General features: G+C 37.3%; 1 protein-coding gene across 4 annotated transcripts; it reads left to right on the forward strand.

The window, feature by feature from the left end:
• Nucleotides 1–3195: 3195 nt before the first annotated feature.
• On the forward strand, nt 3196–17092 carry LOC127265967 (zinc finger CCCH domain-containing protein 13). 4 transcript variants are annotated; one of them, XM_051296018.1, is made up of 12 exons: nt 3272–3415; nt 4455–5041; nt 5149–5262; nt 5356–5386; nt 5795–5921; nt 6031–6087; nt 6436–6533; nt 6902–6973; nt 7034–7251; nt 8035–8225; nt 16460–16675; nt 16767–17092. In XM_051296018.1, exons 3-12 carry the CDS (start codon nt 5199–5201, stop codon nt 16836–16838), a joined length of 1146 nt encoding a protein of 381 aa, XP_051151975.1. In that variant the 5' UTR covers nt 3272–3415; nt 4455–5041; nt 5149–5198; the 3' UTR covers nt 16839–17092. The 4 variants fall into 4 exon arrangements, with proteins under 4 accessions (XP_051151974.1, XP_051151975.1, XP_051151977.1 ...); XM_051296020.1 differs by having other exon boundaries at nt 3278–3415; nt 4736–5041; XM_051296019.1 differs by having other exon boundaries at nt 3285–3415; nt 4510–5041.
• Nucleotides 17093–17362: the final 270 nt, after the last annotated feature.

Here is a 17362-nt window from a genome sequence, read left to right on the forward strand (position 1 = left end):
GAGTTGGCTTTCGGGAGTTTTATGGTCGCACCTCCTCACCCCTACGATGTCGGTCTTTCTTTGGCGTTTATTTCACTGACGATTGCCAGTGGATGAGGTCCTTAGACACTATGGTGTATATATTGTGTCGAAATGCCAATGTTGTAGATCGGAGGAGACGATCTCCCACTTTTTCTTAGAGTCGGCGGCCATTCGGCGATTTGGCATCACTTTGCGGAGCTTTTTCATGTTTCTATGCTGGAGACATATGTTCCACACATTGTAAGCGATTATCAAAGACACACCATCGGAGCATCCGGGCACTTATTCCCATGTTGATTATGTGGTTAACTTGGACCATCCGAAACGACACCAAACACCGAGGTATACTATTTTCTTCTTATAGGATCATTTGGCGCATTTCCATTTACAGGTACTGAGGCGTGCCGACATACTTTGTCGGAAGCAGGGGCAGCTATTAGCAGGAGTAAAGTGAGTGACCGCTCAGGGCTCAACTTTAAGAAATGGCCTATATTTTAAAATATTAATATATTATTATTATATATGTATTAAATTCCAAAATTAAATTTTAAATTTTAATTTATATTTTTTCTTCTCCATAATCACCTAATTTAATTTTAATTCTAATTTTTTTTTTTAAACTCTAATCTCAAATTCAATCACCATTCACAATTTCACTTTCTCTTTTCACTTTTTCCCTTTCGACCAGCCAGCGTTCACAATCCCCTTCTTCTTCTTCTTCATCTTTTCTCCCTCGGTTCAGCGACATAGACAGACAGGCAATCCTCCTCCCTCTTCTTCTTCTTTTCTCCCTCGGTTCAACGACATAGACAGACAGTCAATCCCCCTTCATCTCCTTCTTCTTTTCTCCCTAGATTCAACAACATAAACTTTTTGAAATCTGTTGATTGTTTTCCTAATGCAATTGTTGCCTATAGGATATTATTAACCATCCCAATTACCGTTGCAATAGCTGAAAGAATTTTTCAAAATTAAAGTTGCTCAAGATTTACTTGCGTAGTTCCATGTCCCAAGAAAGGTTAAACGGTCTAGCTTTAGTAGCAATTGAAAACAAAATTTTGGATAAAGTAAATTATGAAGATTTGATTGACGCATTTGCTTTAAAGAATGCACAAAGGACAAGACTTTTCAAATGACAATCTTGTAAGTACTTGAAATTTATATTTTATAATTTATTTTTATTATGTTATTTTCTATATTAGTTTTTCTTTGTGCAGTCGAATCCTCTTTTGATGAACATGTCAAGTCTGCTATATAATTTTTTGGAAAGCTTGTTTAAATTTTGTTTATTCCGGCTTCTTTTTAGCTCAGTTATATTATATTATATAAATATTTGTGCAAAGATTCTGTAACTAATGATACATTTAGAGTTTGTTATTATTATTGGATTATGATCTTTATAATAGTTAAATTATTTTTTCATTTTTTTATTGATGATACACTTTGTGCATATGAGCTTTTATTAATATATAATTAAGATCATTTTTACTTTTATGAAATTGATTATTATATTTGTCGATTATATTATTTTGAAAATTCATTTAATTATATGTTTATAAGGCCTAAATATTGGTTTTGCTCAGGGCCCTCAAAAAGTCCGAGACGGCCTTGGTCGGAAGCATTGGGAGGGAAATTTTTCTTTGGTGACGCACCTCGGGTTTTGATATCCTCCACCGATTCCTCGACCTTTGATTCTTGTTCGTTAGGAGGCTCCGTCATCGGGATGGTTCAAATTGAACATCGATGGTGCATCAATGGGAAATCCTTGACCAGCGGGAGCTGCAGGCATCATCCAGGATTCCTCAGGAGCGGCGGTCATTGCTTTTCAGTTGTCGATTTCTTTTGCGACGAATACCTTTGCGGAGTTAGAGGCGACTCAGAGAGGTGTTAACTTGGCAGTTGAGCATGGTCTCTTGCCGATATGGATTGAGACAGATTCGACAACTAGCATTGCTTTGATTTTTTCGTCGACAGGACATTGAACTTTGCAGGATTGCCTTCTCCAACTTCGATTGCTGCTACGCGGCACTACTTGGCGGATTTCCCATATCTATCGAGAGGAAAACCGAGTGGCGGATGCTCTATCGACAACATGTTGTTCTATCATGGGTTCCCGGATCCTTAGCCCTTCAGAAATCCCGGCGGCGGCTCGTGGTTTTCTTCGGGCGGATGCAGCTGGAGTCCCGAAGTTTAGAATTTGGCACTAGGAATCATGACTCGCTATACTGATGATATCCAACTTACTTAGTAGCCTTTGCTTGCTTTATTGCCTTGTTTAGTCTTATTAGTTTTAGCACTTGTTTACTTATGCTATAACTAGGTCTTTTAGCATATTGAACTGTTTGTACTTGACTGTATTGTTTGCTCCGAAAGAACTACATACAGTTTGATTCCCGTCTCGGATACGTAGACAACTCACTTGGACGCAACTGAAAAAAAAAATCCATGTTAAAAATAAATGTACACCATAATACTAAATGAAGAGAATATTATATATTTATTATTATTATTATTATTATTATTATTATTATTATATCATTAATAATTATTTATTTTTATTAATATTATTTTATAAAAATTTAATAATTTTAAATATAAATATTATTATTATTATTATTATTATTATTATTATGAAATATTAATCTCGATCATTTAATTATATGCTTATTTAATCGAACACGAATTTTAAATAAATAGATAAAAATAAAAATTTGCTAAAATAAAAAAAAAATGGTATTTTCTACTTTTAAAAGAAAAATAATTATATTTGCACCGAGTGTGAGTTTAATATACTACATTTTTGCCCTAATACATTACAGCCGTAGCCAATTCTTCCAGTACATGCTTCTCCCCGGTTCTTTTTTTCTTTTCTTCTATCTTCTTTCCTCCTACTTCTTCTTGAGAGTCGTCGGGTTCTTCCTGTATCTTCTTCTTTTTTATTTCTTTTCTTTCTTTCTCCTTATGTTTTTGTCCTTCTTCTTTAGAGTAGCCGGCAACCACCCTAACTTTCACTGTCCACAATAGCCGCCGCGGGCCGGTACAAAATAAAAAATATAAATAGTAGCCGAACCGGTTCAGTCCAGACCGTCCGGTTTGACGGATACCGAACCGTGACAATGATGGTTTCGGTTCGAACCGACTCCGAAAGGTTCGAAACCGGATGGGCAAGCCGTGGTAAGCAAACTTGCATCCTGTTTGCATTTCTTATTTGCCAATTAGGGTTTCTCCGTTTCTGTATTCACTCGTTGATTGACGTTGGAGATCCTGAAGAAGAAGATGGTGGAAAAAAAGCTTTACAAGACGAAGCTATGTGTGCTGTACCAAAGAGGCCGCTGCTCTCGACAGCACTGCAACTTTGCTCATGGCGAGGCCGAGCTTCGCCGTTCTTTCAATGGTATTTTCTTCTTGGGTTTTCTTGGATTATTTGACGCCTCACAATTGGAATTGGATATGATTTGTTTAGAATCTCCGAGGGGAATATACTATTTTCCTGTTCAGTTGGTAGGCGGTAGGGTTTATCTTTTACTGTTCCTTCACGCCCCCTCCATCACTATATGATTATATTAGCTTCTGTAGAATCTATGCAACAAATGGATGTGGAAATAAGTAGATTGTATGCTCTAAATTCTGATTCTTAGGAACCCAAAGGCCTGAATGAATTTAAATATTTAATAGCTTACTTTTATATATAATTTTGATGCAGGAAGTGAGTATATGTTCTCATTTATGATAACTATATAGGAAGGTAAATACAGTAGAATTTTAATGCAACCGAATACCTCTGCTCAAAAATTGAGTCCCACTATTGGGGTTTTCCCCCAGTGCGAGATTTTGATTCATTTCATAACATTTTTGTGGGAGTGGCAATCCGAAAACTTAAATTTTAATGTCTGTCCAGATTTTGTAGAATTTAACTGCATTTAGATGCATTTTTGAGTTTTTTGGGGTATTGCTGTGTTTTGAAGATACTAAAAATTTTAGTAGAAAACAAGTGTTGGGTGTAATTTTTTGAAGGAATTTTTATTTTTAAATGAATTGTGTGAAAGCAAAGCTGAAAACATCAGTAAACCGAGCCTAAGCTTTATAGTATTATTAAATTAATGGATGTCCTATCACTATCTTAGTGTTAACTTTGATATGTTTTTATTGTACTGAGACTTGTACTGTGGGTGGACAGGCCGACAGGCATGATACTACACAAAACTTGTTATGTAGTATAATGAGTTTGTTACTTCTTTGTACTAGAATATGTTATCAGCAACTCTTGTTTTTTCTTATATAAACTAATTGATTGTTGCTATTCACTTATCTGTTCAATATAGTGTTAAAATATCACTATGATATGTGCGACACCTTGAATTGATATTATGCTCAATAGCTGTTTGGGTTTTCATGAAGTATTTCCAGTGCACTGACATAGCATCTTTTGTCAGAATGGATTATGCTGTCTGGTTTATCTTTATGCTGCTTTTGGTGTTCTTTTCTCAGCTTCTTGGTTTATCTAATCCATCTTGAAACTGCTCTGTTATAAGAAGGATCAGAAATAGGTTTTCATGGTATTTCTGCAGTTTGTAGAGAACCTGGTATTTTCTTCATCTGATGTCCCTATGAATGACAATGCAAAGGGCCATCAAAATGTATTATTGCTCTTTACTCTGCAGTGTCATATTCTTCGACAATGTGGTACATTCTTCATTCAATTTCTTCCTGAAAGGTATTGAAGGGGCTCCCTTGGTTTTCTTGGCTGGGAATCTAGACTAATGATGCCAATATATTGCACGTGGAAGGACATAGTTATTAATTTCATATGGACATTCGAAGAATTCTGCACCTTTCCTTTATGTTCCTATCTCACAAGGACAGGATTTCTATTCTTTGAGTTGCTTCCATGATTCTAGAAAGGGCATGAAATATCTTTATATCCTTATATGAAGAGCCAAGTTCTATTGGCTCATATTGGATTCAGCGAGAAGGCACTAAAACTGTTCATAATTATGTTACTGATATGTACCCTGTAATGGTAAGCTTAAATTCAGGTCAATTACTGGCTGGCTCTGTGCATGTCTCTGCCTTGAAGTACAGTATTTGTTCATGTTATGGCAGTTATATTTATATTTTACATTGCAGGAAGGCAGGACCATAGAGGAGGTAGAGACTTGAGAGAAAGGTTAGACCGGATGCGATCTCCATTGCGGGACTCACCTGGAAGACGAGATGGGAAATCAAGGCATTCTTCTCAAGGTGGGATACCTAGATCTTTTCATTTGGATTCTATTTGGTTGTACCCTTCACGTGGACTTTTTACCTTGGTTTTCCTTTGTGGACTATGTGCAGGAGACAGTCCTCGCTCTCTTGGTAAAAGAATGTAAGTTCAATTCAAATGGTTTTGCATTTATCCTGCCCAAGTTTTGTGGTGATATTCATTGTTGGGTTACATGGTAAAGTCTTGTTTTTGTGGCTGGTAATGTATCAAGATAGATACCCTACTTCGCTCTTCCTTTGCCTGCAGCACAATGTGTAACTAATTTACTTCCTATCCATTAATATATGGGGAAATAAAATACCTAGCCTGCATCACTTGGAAATTACCCACTGACTGTTTTGAGCAATTCAATGAAAAGTTCCTGGCCGTTTCCTATCGTATATGTTCCTGCACATATACTGGAATTTGTTTGATATGTGAGGATGTTTTGCTTTCTTGATTGCCATGATGTTGGATTGACTAGGATTCCCTCCTCTGCTTTTGATCCTAAAATTTCATTTCATTTCGCAGTGAAAGAAGTCACAAGAGAAGAAAGCCCATGGATGATTATTCTGGCAGGATGTCAGATGAAATGGATGATCAAATCAGAGATAGACGACAGACTTCGTCAGAGACCAAAATCCGCATTGATGTGCAGGTTTAACTTGTATTGGAGTTGGAAAATTTTTACTTTTTATGTGCCTTCTTATCTCTTGTGCTTGTCCTATTATTGGCTCTATGCCTTTATGTTCTTGAGTTATATGCAGTTAAAGGAGATGCACGCAGAAATTAAAACATTAGAGAGTCACAGAAGACAATTGGAGGTTAGTGTCATTTCTGCGTGGCTTTGGTTACTGGTGGTTATTTCTTAAACTCTTGTTTCTTCTTAATTGTGGAGTAATAGTTATCTGCTATTTGAAAAGCAAGCGAGGAGTTTGCCTTTTATTCATTACTTTGTTTGTATGTAAAAGCTCAATTTTCACTCTCGTTGAAAAACACTCAAAATTTCTTGTCTGCAGTGATTTTATTGTTGTTTGACTGAAGTATTGCATTCATAATTTGTGAATTCATTTAGTTTTTGTGTTGTAAAGGAGATAAGTTTTTGTCAGTGTTAACTACATTGTGCCTAAATCTCAGTTCTTTGAACACATTACTTGTTACTTGTTGAGCAGATGTACCTGGAGGATAAAATAAAGGAAGCGAATACTTTAACTTTGAGAATTCATGAGCTTGAGATGCAGCTTTCTAAAGAGAAAGAGGAGGGCAAAAGGTGATCTGTATTAGCTATTGATTTGGTTTTATTCATCATTGAAAATTAGGTTGCTCTGATAAGTTAAATAAAAATTCATAGTTGGATGTAAAAATAACATCCACTTTGGTTGATTCATGCAAGGCATTGCATATGAGTAGCTCCGAGTATTTTCACCAAAATAGTATGTTTTTCCTTTGTATATATTGCATGTCACTAAATGTGCATCTATTTCTTCGATAGGAGGTCTTTAGAACTGATATATTACTTCATTCTAATTTTCTTGGAAGCTTTCAACATTGACATTCTTATACATGGAATTATTTTTTCAAGTTTTTTTCTTTCATTCAACTCTTGTTTAAATTATTATCTTTCTTGATTATGAACAGGTTTGCGACAAAAATTAAGAAGTTCACAAAAGCACATAACCGTCACATGCGGTTACAAGATGAATTAAAGAGGTATGCTTTGAGCTTGATGATATCGTTCCTCTTCCTCTATAATATGTGTTGCCTTTTTAGGTCTCATGCTCAGCTTCAGAAGTTGGGTGAGCAGTTGGGTTTAGATGCTGCTGGAGCTGGTTCTGTAATGATAGGCAATGACGATGACTCAAAAATCAATACTGCTAGTGATGATATAACAGGCACTTATGCTGTGAGCCCTTTGACTGAGGGCCAGATTTCTTCTCCTCGGAGGAAAGGAGCACGAGCTTTGGATGGCTATGATGCCTCTAATCAAGGTAGTCTAGTACTCTAATATTATACTGAAAAGTGCATTTGGGAAGTATAATGTATATTTTTTCAACGCATGACATTCTCTTATATAGTCTAGAGTAACAATATGTTGGCCTTTTTAAAATGCTCTCTAATACTTGAAGCACACTCATATTTTAGTGCTCGGATGCATTGATTGCATTTTGATTGATTGTTTTGTATGTGTAATGTAAAGACAAGTGTTATATTTCTTTTTGGATTCTGCTATTGTATTTTCAAGTCTTTAGTAAACTGTTTACAAGGGAGTTCCTAAATTGAGTCAAAATAGCTTATTTCCTTCCTTTGGGGTTACACTACGTTCTTTTTTATTTCTCCATATCAGACATTGGATTTCTCTCCACAGTTCTCCCAGAATATACCTACCATGATACTGCAAATCCATTATCCAAGTTGTTCCGTCTTTAGCTTATAGCATATAATACATGAAATGTGCAAGAATCCCTCGTGACTAACCTTCTCTTCTCTTATATATGATCATTGGCTATATGTGATCAGCTTATTTGTAGGACACTTATTTGATTCTAGATCACAATATTCATTAGATAATGTTGGATATTTGTTTCCAGATTGAACACAGGCTGTCCTTGTATGGACGAGAATCTCTTAGCTTATTTAATCCTTTAATGGAGTGTTTAATTGCTTAACACCAGTTATGACTGAAAATATTCTAGTCTTGTGTCATTTGTGATTTTATGTGTATAGTCTGTCTCTTAGCAGACAGTCTTTTGCTTTTCTTTCTGTGAATGCAGTTGGGGGATGGACAGAGGGTGTGAAAATTAGACTGGACAAAGTCTCTCGACAATCTGGCAATCATGATCAGTTGAGCAGTGGCAAGAAAGCTGAAGTTGATGGTGATGCATATAATAGACACCAGTCCACTTATGAAGACAAGTCTGACCGAGGGTTAAACATGCCTACTGATATTGCCTCTGCTGACAAGGTGTCCCTTTACTGCCTGTCATAAATTTCTGTTTTTCATATTGAATAATGAAATTAAAATTGCTTTAACCATTAAATCAAGTTTGTTTGAGTTTGCTTTTAGATGTTCTTTAAATCCTGTGCTAAAAAGGACTAGGAATATTAAAGATCAGGGTTATACTCATTGCCAAGTGTCACTTAGAATGTAGTTTTACTGTAGCAAGAAGAGCAGGCAAAACAATTAAGGTTGCTACAAAGCTCAGGATACTGGACTGGCTGTTTATCAATTCTTATGCATCCAGTTTATTGGTTGTTTTACATGGGGCTGGAGGGTAAACTTGTTGAAGATTCACTATTGAAAGTATGTACATTTCTGTATGCTCGATCAAAATTTGGATACTTCATAGGTATATTGAAAATTACAATCAAACTTATATTTGGGGTTCAGACATTTTTTCCCTAACCTAAACTATCATAGTGGTGCATGTTCGCATAGTAGCTAACCTACCTGTTTTGACTTTTATTTATTAAACTATTTAGATGAGTTTTTATAGTAACTGACGCTGCTAATTAAGTGGGTATCATTATCAAGATTATTACATATAATAGCTCTTGGAACACTTCCAATCATTACGTATGATTTTTCTTTGTAAACAGGTTAAGAAACTTATATAGAATATCTTTGGATTGCACAAAATTATTCTAGCGTTCTTTATGTTTTACTTTCTAGGCTTCAAAAAAAGTTCGCAAATATTGGTGCATCTGAAGCCTTCATGCTTGGAATGATCTAGTTGATGATAAATTCCTGAGTCAGTTATATGTATGTTTTTATATATGATTATGTATGTTTTGTACTACTCCCACTCCCAAGTATGGTTTGCATAGTAGAGAGCAATTACACAACGATGTCAATGAGTAGTTTGAAGGAAAAAATGTGAAATCTCACAAACATAATGGCTATTATATCGTAGATAGAAATGGATATAGAAAATTATGATTTTATGTTAAGTGTAGGCTTTTATAGGGTAGTTAACCCTAATCGGCTTAGGAGTTCAGGCCCAATTGTGATTAACTCTAAAGTTAGTCTTTAAATACCCTCTTGTACTTGTAAAATCAGTGTCGCCTCAGAAGTAATAAGAGAAGCTTCTTTGTTGCCCCCGTGGACGTAGGTCGATAACCCTTATCAGCTGAACCGCGTAATTCTATGTATTCTACTTTCTTATTTGTGTGTGTGGGAGTTAATCCTAACAAGTCGTATCATAGCGAGGTTAATTCACACGAGTCACACTTGTTCAAGAACAGACCGCAGTCAAAGTAGGGAGCAAAACAGACTATGTCAGCTCAGACCCATTAACGTCAGATTTGTCAGTAGGGTCGCACTGTCTACTCGGCAGCCCTAATCGCCGATAGCATGCTGCAAATCCGATCCGACGCATTCCGCAAATTGCTGAATTCATATTTGCATGATTAAATCATGTCTGAGGATGGAAAGACCAAGATTGATAAGTTCGATGGAAAAGATTTCGGTTGGTGGAAGGTGCAAGTCGAGGATTTGCTTTGGCAGAAGAATCTAGATTTGCCTTTGACCGGAAGAAAACCCGAGATGAGCAACAATGAATGGACAATCCTTAACAAGAAAGCCTTGTTTCTTATCAGATCTACGCCAGCAAAAAACGTTGGACTTAATATTCTGAATGAGACTACCACGTATGGGTTGATGAAGACGTTGACAAACATGTACGAGAAGCCGTCTGCTTCCAACAAGGTATTTCTGATAAGACAGTTGGTGAATACGAGAATGAAAGGTGCGTCTGTTACTTTGCATATAAATGAATTCAATACTATAATATCCCGGTTGTTGTCGGTGGATAGTAAGTCTCCTCATTACCTGAAAGTTGGTCAGGAACACTCACAACTGTTGGTAGTTCAGTTGGAAATTCTAAACTTACCTTTGAAGGCATTCGTGACTTAATCATAGGAAAGAACATACAGAGACAATTCTGGTGAAACTTCAAGCACGTTGTATTGTTGAGCACTGTAAGAAGAGGCATAAAGAAAGAAAAGGGGAAGGGTAGAGGACGATCAAATTCCAAAAGGAGGAGTCAGTCAAAGCTAAGGAAGGACATTCAATGCTGGAATTGCAAAGAGTATGGACACTTTAGAAATTAGTGCTCAAAACTGCCAGAGCTAAAGGAGGTGAATGCCATTACAAACAGCTTAGACGATGCATTCATTTTCTGTGTTGAGAATTCAACTGAGTTGTGGATTATGGATTTTGGTGCATGATTCCATGCTACTTTTAGCACGAAGACGATGAAAAATGTACGAACAGGTAACTTAGGTAAAGTTCGTTTGGCTAATAATGACTCTCTTGACATAATAGGGATGGGTGACATAAATCTACAGACCCATTGGAACACCATTTGGGCATTGAAGGACGTTGGAGTAATCCCTAGTCTTAAGCTCATCTTTATTGGGCAATTGGATAATCAGGGATATAACGTCACGTTTGGAGGAAGGCAATGGAGAGTCGTCAAAGGCAATCTCGTAATTGCCAGAAGCAAGATGAGAGGTACTTTATACATGGCCGGTGTCTCTAAAAATGAAGCGAATGCAGTAACTAGCAAGCAAAGTCCGTTTGTTTTGTGGCACCAACGACTTGGCCACATGAGCATAAAAGGAATGAAATGCTTGTCACAAGAGGAAAGCTTCCAGATCTAAAGAGGGTGGATTCCGAGTTTTGTGAGCCCAGTGTGCTTGGCAAGAAAAAGAAAGTCTCTTTTGCAAAGACGGGGCAGACACTGAAACCTCAGAAGTTGGAACTGGTTCACTCTGATGTCTATGGACCAACACCAGTGTCTTCCTTTGGCGAATCAAACTACTATGTAACGTTCATAGATGATTCAACATGAATGGTATAGATCTATTTTCTTAAAAACTAGTATGACGTTTTCAATACTTTTAAGAAATGGAAGACTGGTGTTGAATTCGAAACTAACGTGAAGTGCTTGAAATAGGATAATGAAGGTGAATACATGAGTACATAGTTCACCGAGTATTGTGTTGAACACGGGATACGGATGATCAAGACTGTCCCAGGCACTCCTCGTCAAAACAAAGTGGCAAAAAAGATGAACAAAACACTGAATGAGAGGGCCAAAAACATGAGATTGAATGCTGGACTTCCAAAGGCATTTTGGAATGATGCAGATAACATTACTGCTTATCTTATTAACCGAGGACCTCAGTGCTATTGGGTTTCAAGATACCCGAAGAAGAGTGGAAAGGGAAAGCAGTAAAGTATGAACACTTGAGAGTGTTAGCATGCAGTGCTTATGATCTAACGAGAGATGGTGACAAGTTAGATACCAAAGCCAGAAAATACACCTTCATTGGATACAAAGGAGACAAGGTGAGCTATCATCTATAGGACTTTGAAAGCAAAAAGATGCTAGAAGCAAGCATGCTACATTTGATGAAGTTGAAGTTTTCAAAGACGGGAGCACAAAAAACTCGAAGGTTGCGAAAGAACAGGTCGAGTTGACAATGATGCTTTCAAAACTAGAGAGTTAGTGGATTCTCAAGAGAGTGGGAGTTAGGAGAATGAATCCAGTACTGACGAGTTAGAAGGCAATCAAGGGGACTTTTTTTACAGTGAAAGTTCGGAGGATGAAGTACCTCCCATTTTACCGGTGCAAACGTAGCTAGCCGAGTCACAGCGGGTCAGGAGATCCACTAGAATCACCAAACCTCCATCGACATATGATCCTAGCGTAAACTATCTCATTTTGACTGAAAATGGTGAACCAAAAAGTTATCACGAAGCAGTCAAGCAGATTCGAATTCAGTGGGAACGGCCATGAAAGAAGAAATGAGTTTGAAGGCAATCAAGGGGACCTTTTTGACAGTGAAAGTTCGGAGGATGAAGTACCTCCCCATTCACTGGTGCAGCTGCAGGTAGCCGAGTCACAGTGGGTCAGGAGATCCACTAGAGTTACCAAACCTCCATCAAGATATGATTCTAGCGTAAACTATCTCCTTTTGACTAAAAATGGTGAACCAAAAAGTTATCATGAAGCAGTTAAGCAGATTCGATTCAGGAATGAGTTCCTTGTACAAAAACAAAATATTTTTGACTAAATTTCCTTCCGACAAAGGAGCGTTTCAAAATAAATAGGTATTCAGAATTAAAGATGAACGAGATGGATCGAAAAGGTATGAAGCTCGCTTAGTGGTTAAAGGCTTTCAACAATAAAAATGAGTAGACTACACTGAAATTTTCTCCTCAGTAGTAAGGATAACCACTATCAGATTGGTTTTCAGTATTGTAGTTGCAGAGGGCTTACATCTAAAGCAGCTAGATGTTAAGAAAGTATTTCTACATGGTGATCTCGATGAGAATATCTACATGGTACAACCTGCGCGGTTTCAGGTTGCTGGAAAGGAGAATTGGGTCTGCAAGTTGAATAAGAGCTTATACGGGGTCTAAAACAAGCCCCCTGGCAATGAAACATGAAGTTCGACAACTTCATGATGAGAACGGGGTACAAGAGATGCAAAATGGACCATTGCTGCTATGTGAAGAAGTTTAAGGGTTCCTGCATCATTCTGACTTCTCTACGCAAATGATATATTGATAGCTGGTGCAGATATGAGGGAAATCAACAAGTTAAAGCAACATATGCCTAAGGCATTCGAGATGAAAGACTTTGGTCTAGCCAAACAGATACATGGGATGAGTACATCAGAAACAAGGATGGCACTCTGACACTCTCAGGTGAAGTATATCGGGAAAGTGTTAGAGAAGTTCAACATGAATAATGAGAAGACTAAGCCGAGAAACACATATTTGGGAAGCCACTTCAAGCTTACAAAAGACCAGCTCCGAGAACAGATAAAGAGAAGGTTAGATATGGCTTAAGTCCCTTATGCATCTGCAGTTGGTAGCCTTATGTATGCGATGGTGTGCACGAGATCGAGAAGGTAGATATGGCTTAAGTCCTTTATGCATCTGCAGTTGGTAGCCTTATGTATGCGATGGTGTGCACGAGATCGAGAAGGTAGATATGGCTTAAGTCCTTTATGCATCTGCAGTTGGTAGCCTTATGTATGCGATGGTGTGCACGAGATCAGACGTTGCTCATGCAGTCGAGGTTGTTAGTTGCTATATGTCAAATCCGGGGAGAGAACATTGGGAAGCCGTCAAGTGGATACTAAGGTATTTGAAGGGTACTTCGAAGATGAAGTTATGTTTTAGAGGCAAAGACGCGATTCTCTTAGGGTATTCTGATGTTGATTTGGCAGAATGCAATAAGATGCTTAAGAGCACTACAGACAGGAACTGTAGTCAGCTGGATGTCTAAACTTCAAAAAAGTGTGGCGTTTTCGACGACAGAAGCCGAGTATATGGAAGTTGTTAAGGCTAGCAAAGAGTTAGTTCGGCTAAAGAACTTCCTCCTAGAGTTGGATAAAAGGCAGACAGATTATTCATTAAACTGTGACAATGAGAGGGCAGTCAAAAATCTGGTCTATCATGAAAAATGAAGCATATTGACATGAGATATCACTTTATCAGAGGATTGATAAGTGAAGGCTACAATGAAGTTGAAGAACATCTCAGGCGCTATGAATCCAGTAGAGATGTTTACAAAAACTGTGACACTGGACAAGCTGAAGTTATACATGCCTTCAGCCAGTCTTCATGGAAAATTATGAGAAGACCGGGGCAATCAAGTGAAGCTGAGGATTTTACGGCAGTACAGTGGAGCGTAGATGTTTCGAAGCCTCAAAGTGGGAGATTGTTAAATGTAGGCTTCTTTAGGGTAGTTAATCCTAATGAGCTTAGGAGTTCGAGCCCAATTGTGATTAACCCTAAATTTAGTCTTTAAATACCCTTTTGTACTTGTAAAATCATTGCCGTCTCATATTGAAGTAATAAGAAAATCTTCTTGGTTGCTCCTGTGGACGTAAGTCAATAATCCTTATGGGCTGAACCATGTAACACCCCGGCCGGCTCAAATCGGAGCGTCATCGCCACGCCACACCGTAAGGCTCGTTCATCAACTAACTAGCCCTACGTTGTGGCGCTAAGGCTAAAATAACCATTACAAAATAACTATTTAGAGATTTAGAATTAAAGCGCACCGATTTATCATTTAAATAAATAATGCTCAAGTTAAAAGCATAAGTTGGAAATAGTTCAAAAGACATTAGTTATTAAACATTAATAATGGATTTCAAAAATATTTTAAAAGATAAAGTAGTTATAGTTTCCCCGATGGATCATATGACGTGGATGCATCATTTAGGTATAACTGAAACATGATCACTTACAAAAAGTTGTAAAAAGAGAGTCAACGATTGAGTAAGCGCAATTAATCGGAGATAAATTAATACGGTATAATGCCACAAAATCATTTGAAGAACATTATTTGAATAAGATGACACATATCACATAAGGATAACTCACACGCGCGAGTCTTTTAGCGCCTCTCTTATATCTCATTTTCATTCTCAAATAAGAGCGATGAACACATCACGAAGAAAACTCCGCTAGGCCTTAATCAGGGCCGGCTTGACCCGGTTTTCCAACCTTATTACTTCGTATGACACGTCACATAGTTTCACATAACAAACATAGGGTCACAACCCTCAAAGGAAACTCCACAATGTGTACATAAGGGTTCGAAACCCAAAGTACACGTAAATCAATTTATTATTAGTTTGTGAGGGGCGCCATACGGCCCACAACCCTCTAGTCTCTAATATAACATACCAAGAGAGGATTGTACGCAATCCATTCCCCCATCACGGATGACGGTCTAAAGACCTTTTCATCGTGAATGACGGGCACTTCGGAATCACCCAAAAGGGAACCAGCCATCTCGATCCCTCGACCTAGTCTATTTGGGATCTAGTTCAAGGTTAGCTAGTTATCCTAAAATACCGGTATACCCTCACGTGTTTGCAAGGCACAGAGGTGGAAGGCTATGCCTTATCATCCAAACAATCGACGAGTTGATCGGATTCGACGGGTAGTTTTAGTTACCAATTTGACCAAATACTCTACATGCTCTTAGGCAAATTTCAAAAAAAGTGTTTTAAACTCAAAATATTCCAATTGTCAAGATTTAACCATGCAAAAGTAGGATATTGGACCCAACAAGTTCGTTATAATCTCACTTTATTTCGCCAAATAAACATTCGAAAAATATGTCAATCACAATGGGCATGGTCTAATTCCAAAAATCATAATATTTAAATATAATCGTAAATTTTTTTTCCAAAAACCATAACTAGGTCAGGGCAAAACTACGGTTTAAAACCCATCCCATAAATTCTACGCTTTTCAATTTAAAATTCAATAATAATCATAAGCCTTAGATGACATTATAATCAACTTTCTAGAAAAAATTGGCAAAATCTAACACTTTTGAGCAAATCCATTTGACAATAATTTTGAAAAATATCAATAGAAGGGGTCTAGGATTAGAACATATCATCCATCTAAGATTAATTCCACTTACCTTAAGAAAATAGACCAAAAGGAAGAGTTTTGGTGAAGAAGAATTCCAAGGAAGAAGAGGGGAGGGGACTGGCTGCTCCTCGCTGCTGTGCTGCCTCTGTTATTTTCTTTTTATTTTATTTTATTTTATACTTTATTAACATAAAATACTTAGACTCATCTTCTATATATAAAGACACTCTAACTTGGATATGCTATATCTTAACAAACTATGAATATGCTAAATCTTATCAAATCTACACTTATATATGATATATCTTAACAAATTATGGATAAAGATACCTAAATTAAGAGATACTGATAAACTAAATTTAGTTTATTATTTATTTTACCCTAAACTAAATTTTATTCCTAATTTACAGCCAATTCCTTAATTTCTTACACCAAAAGCTCAAAATAAATTAGGCCTACAATAATATTTTCCGACTCCGGCGTCGAAGTCCGGCAAGTTCTGGCGAACTTCTGGCGAGTATTTTTACGGGATATTACAATGTCATCCTTTGTGTTCTACTTTTTTATTTGTGCGTGTGAGAGAGTTAATCCTAACATTTGACATATTCAACTTTCTCTTCAATTGTTTCTTGCTTTTTGTGGCCTCATTAAGATTTTAATGTTCTCCAACTTGTGATAGTTACCTTACTTAACCAGTGTTAATCTGTTGAAATAGTGTGGCAGCCACAACCTTCTGAAACTCATTGCCTTAATGTTATTTTCTCCATTTTGATTTGCAGTACAAAGTATCTGAGGCAGGACCTGCTCTGCCCTCAACAGGTATAGCTGCTCATGCAATGGATGAGGAAATCGAAGTTGTTGAAGTGGATGAAAAGATTCAGGCAGTTAATGCTGCTGCTTTGACTGGAGTTGAAGCAGAAGATTCTTTGAAAGAGCAACTTTCGCTCTTTCCCCCACCCCCGCTTCCTCCTATCCCCCAGAATGCTTATGCACAGGTTTGTATATATATACATATATAGTGGGAGATAACACTTGCTTCACACTAATAAAGATGCATTTAATCCTCTTGCTTTGACGTGGTTGCAGTACAAAGCTGATGACGAGACTGTGGACATTGATGGAGTTGATGAAGAAGCTGTGGAAGTGGATATTGTGTGATAAATGATGTCTACTATCCGCTCAGATTGTTGATAGAGCAAGTTTTGTAACTGACCTCTATAGAACAAACTATAGGGGATTCTGCCTTTTTTTGTTTTATATATATGACAGTCAGAGAGAGACCATTAGACTTTTGCAGGAACTTGGGAATACATGCATACATGTCATGTCAAGGTTTTATTTTCTCTCCTCTCCTCACCTCACCTCATCGTTATCGTGGAGATTCTCATTTGGTAATGACAGCTTTCATGTTCCATGTGTTATTTATTTGTGAGCGTTAATAGCAATTTTGAATTCAGACTTCACGGTAGTCAGTCATGCTTCATTTCCCCCACCAGTTGGCCGGCCCACCCTTTAGGGCCAAAAGTTATAACATTTTCCCTACCACATGGTATGGTGTGGAGGTAACTGTTAAAAGGTTCTTTTCCTCTATGCTATGGTATGTATAATGTAGATTTAAATTTATTCTGATGCGTGGGTAAATGTGCTATTTGTGTAATATATTGTATAAATTAAGTAATTTG

The sequence above is a fragment of the Andrographis paniculata genome, unplaced genomic scaffold (assembly GCF_009805555.1).
Source record: "Andrographis paniculata isolate CXL003 unplaced genomic scaffold, ASM980555v1 Contig74END, whole genome shotgun sequence".
NCBI classification, from domain to species: Eukaryota; Viridiplantae; Streptophyta; class Magnoliopsida; order Lamiales; family Acanthaceae; genus Andrographis; species Andrographis paniculata.

Coding starts and splice junctions, on each gene's coding strand:
- LOC127265967 (XM_051296017.1), top strand. CDS start 3,298: ATGGTGGAAAAAAAGCTTTACAAGACGAAGCTATGTGTGCTGTACCAA. Junction 3,416..5,148: donor GCTTCGCCGTTCTTTCAATG/GTATTTTCTTCT, acceptor TTTACATTGCAG/GAAGGCAGGACCATAGAGGA. Junction 6,534..6,901: donor GAGAAAGAGGAGGGCAAAAG/GTGATCTGTATT, acceptor GATTATGAACAG/GTTTGCGACAAAAATTAAGA.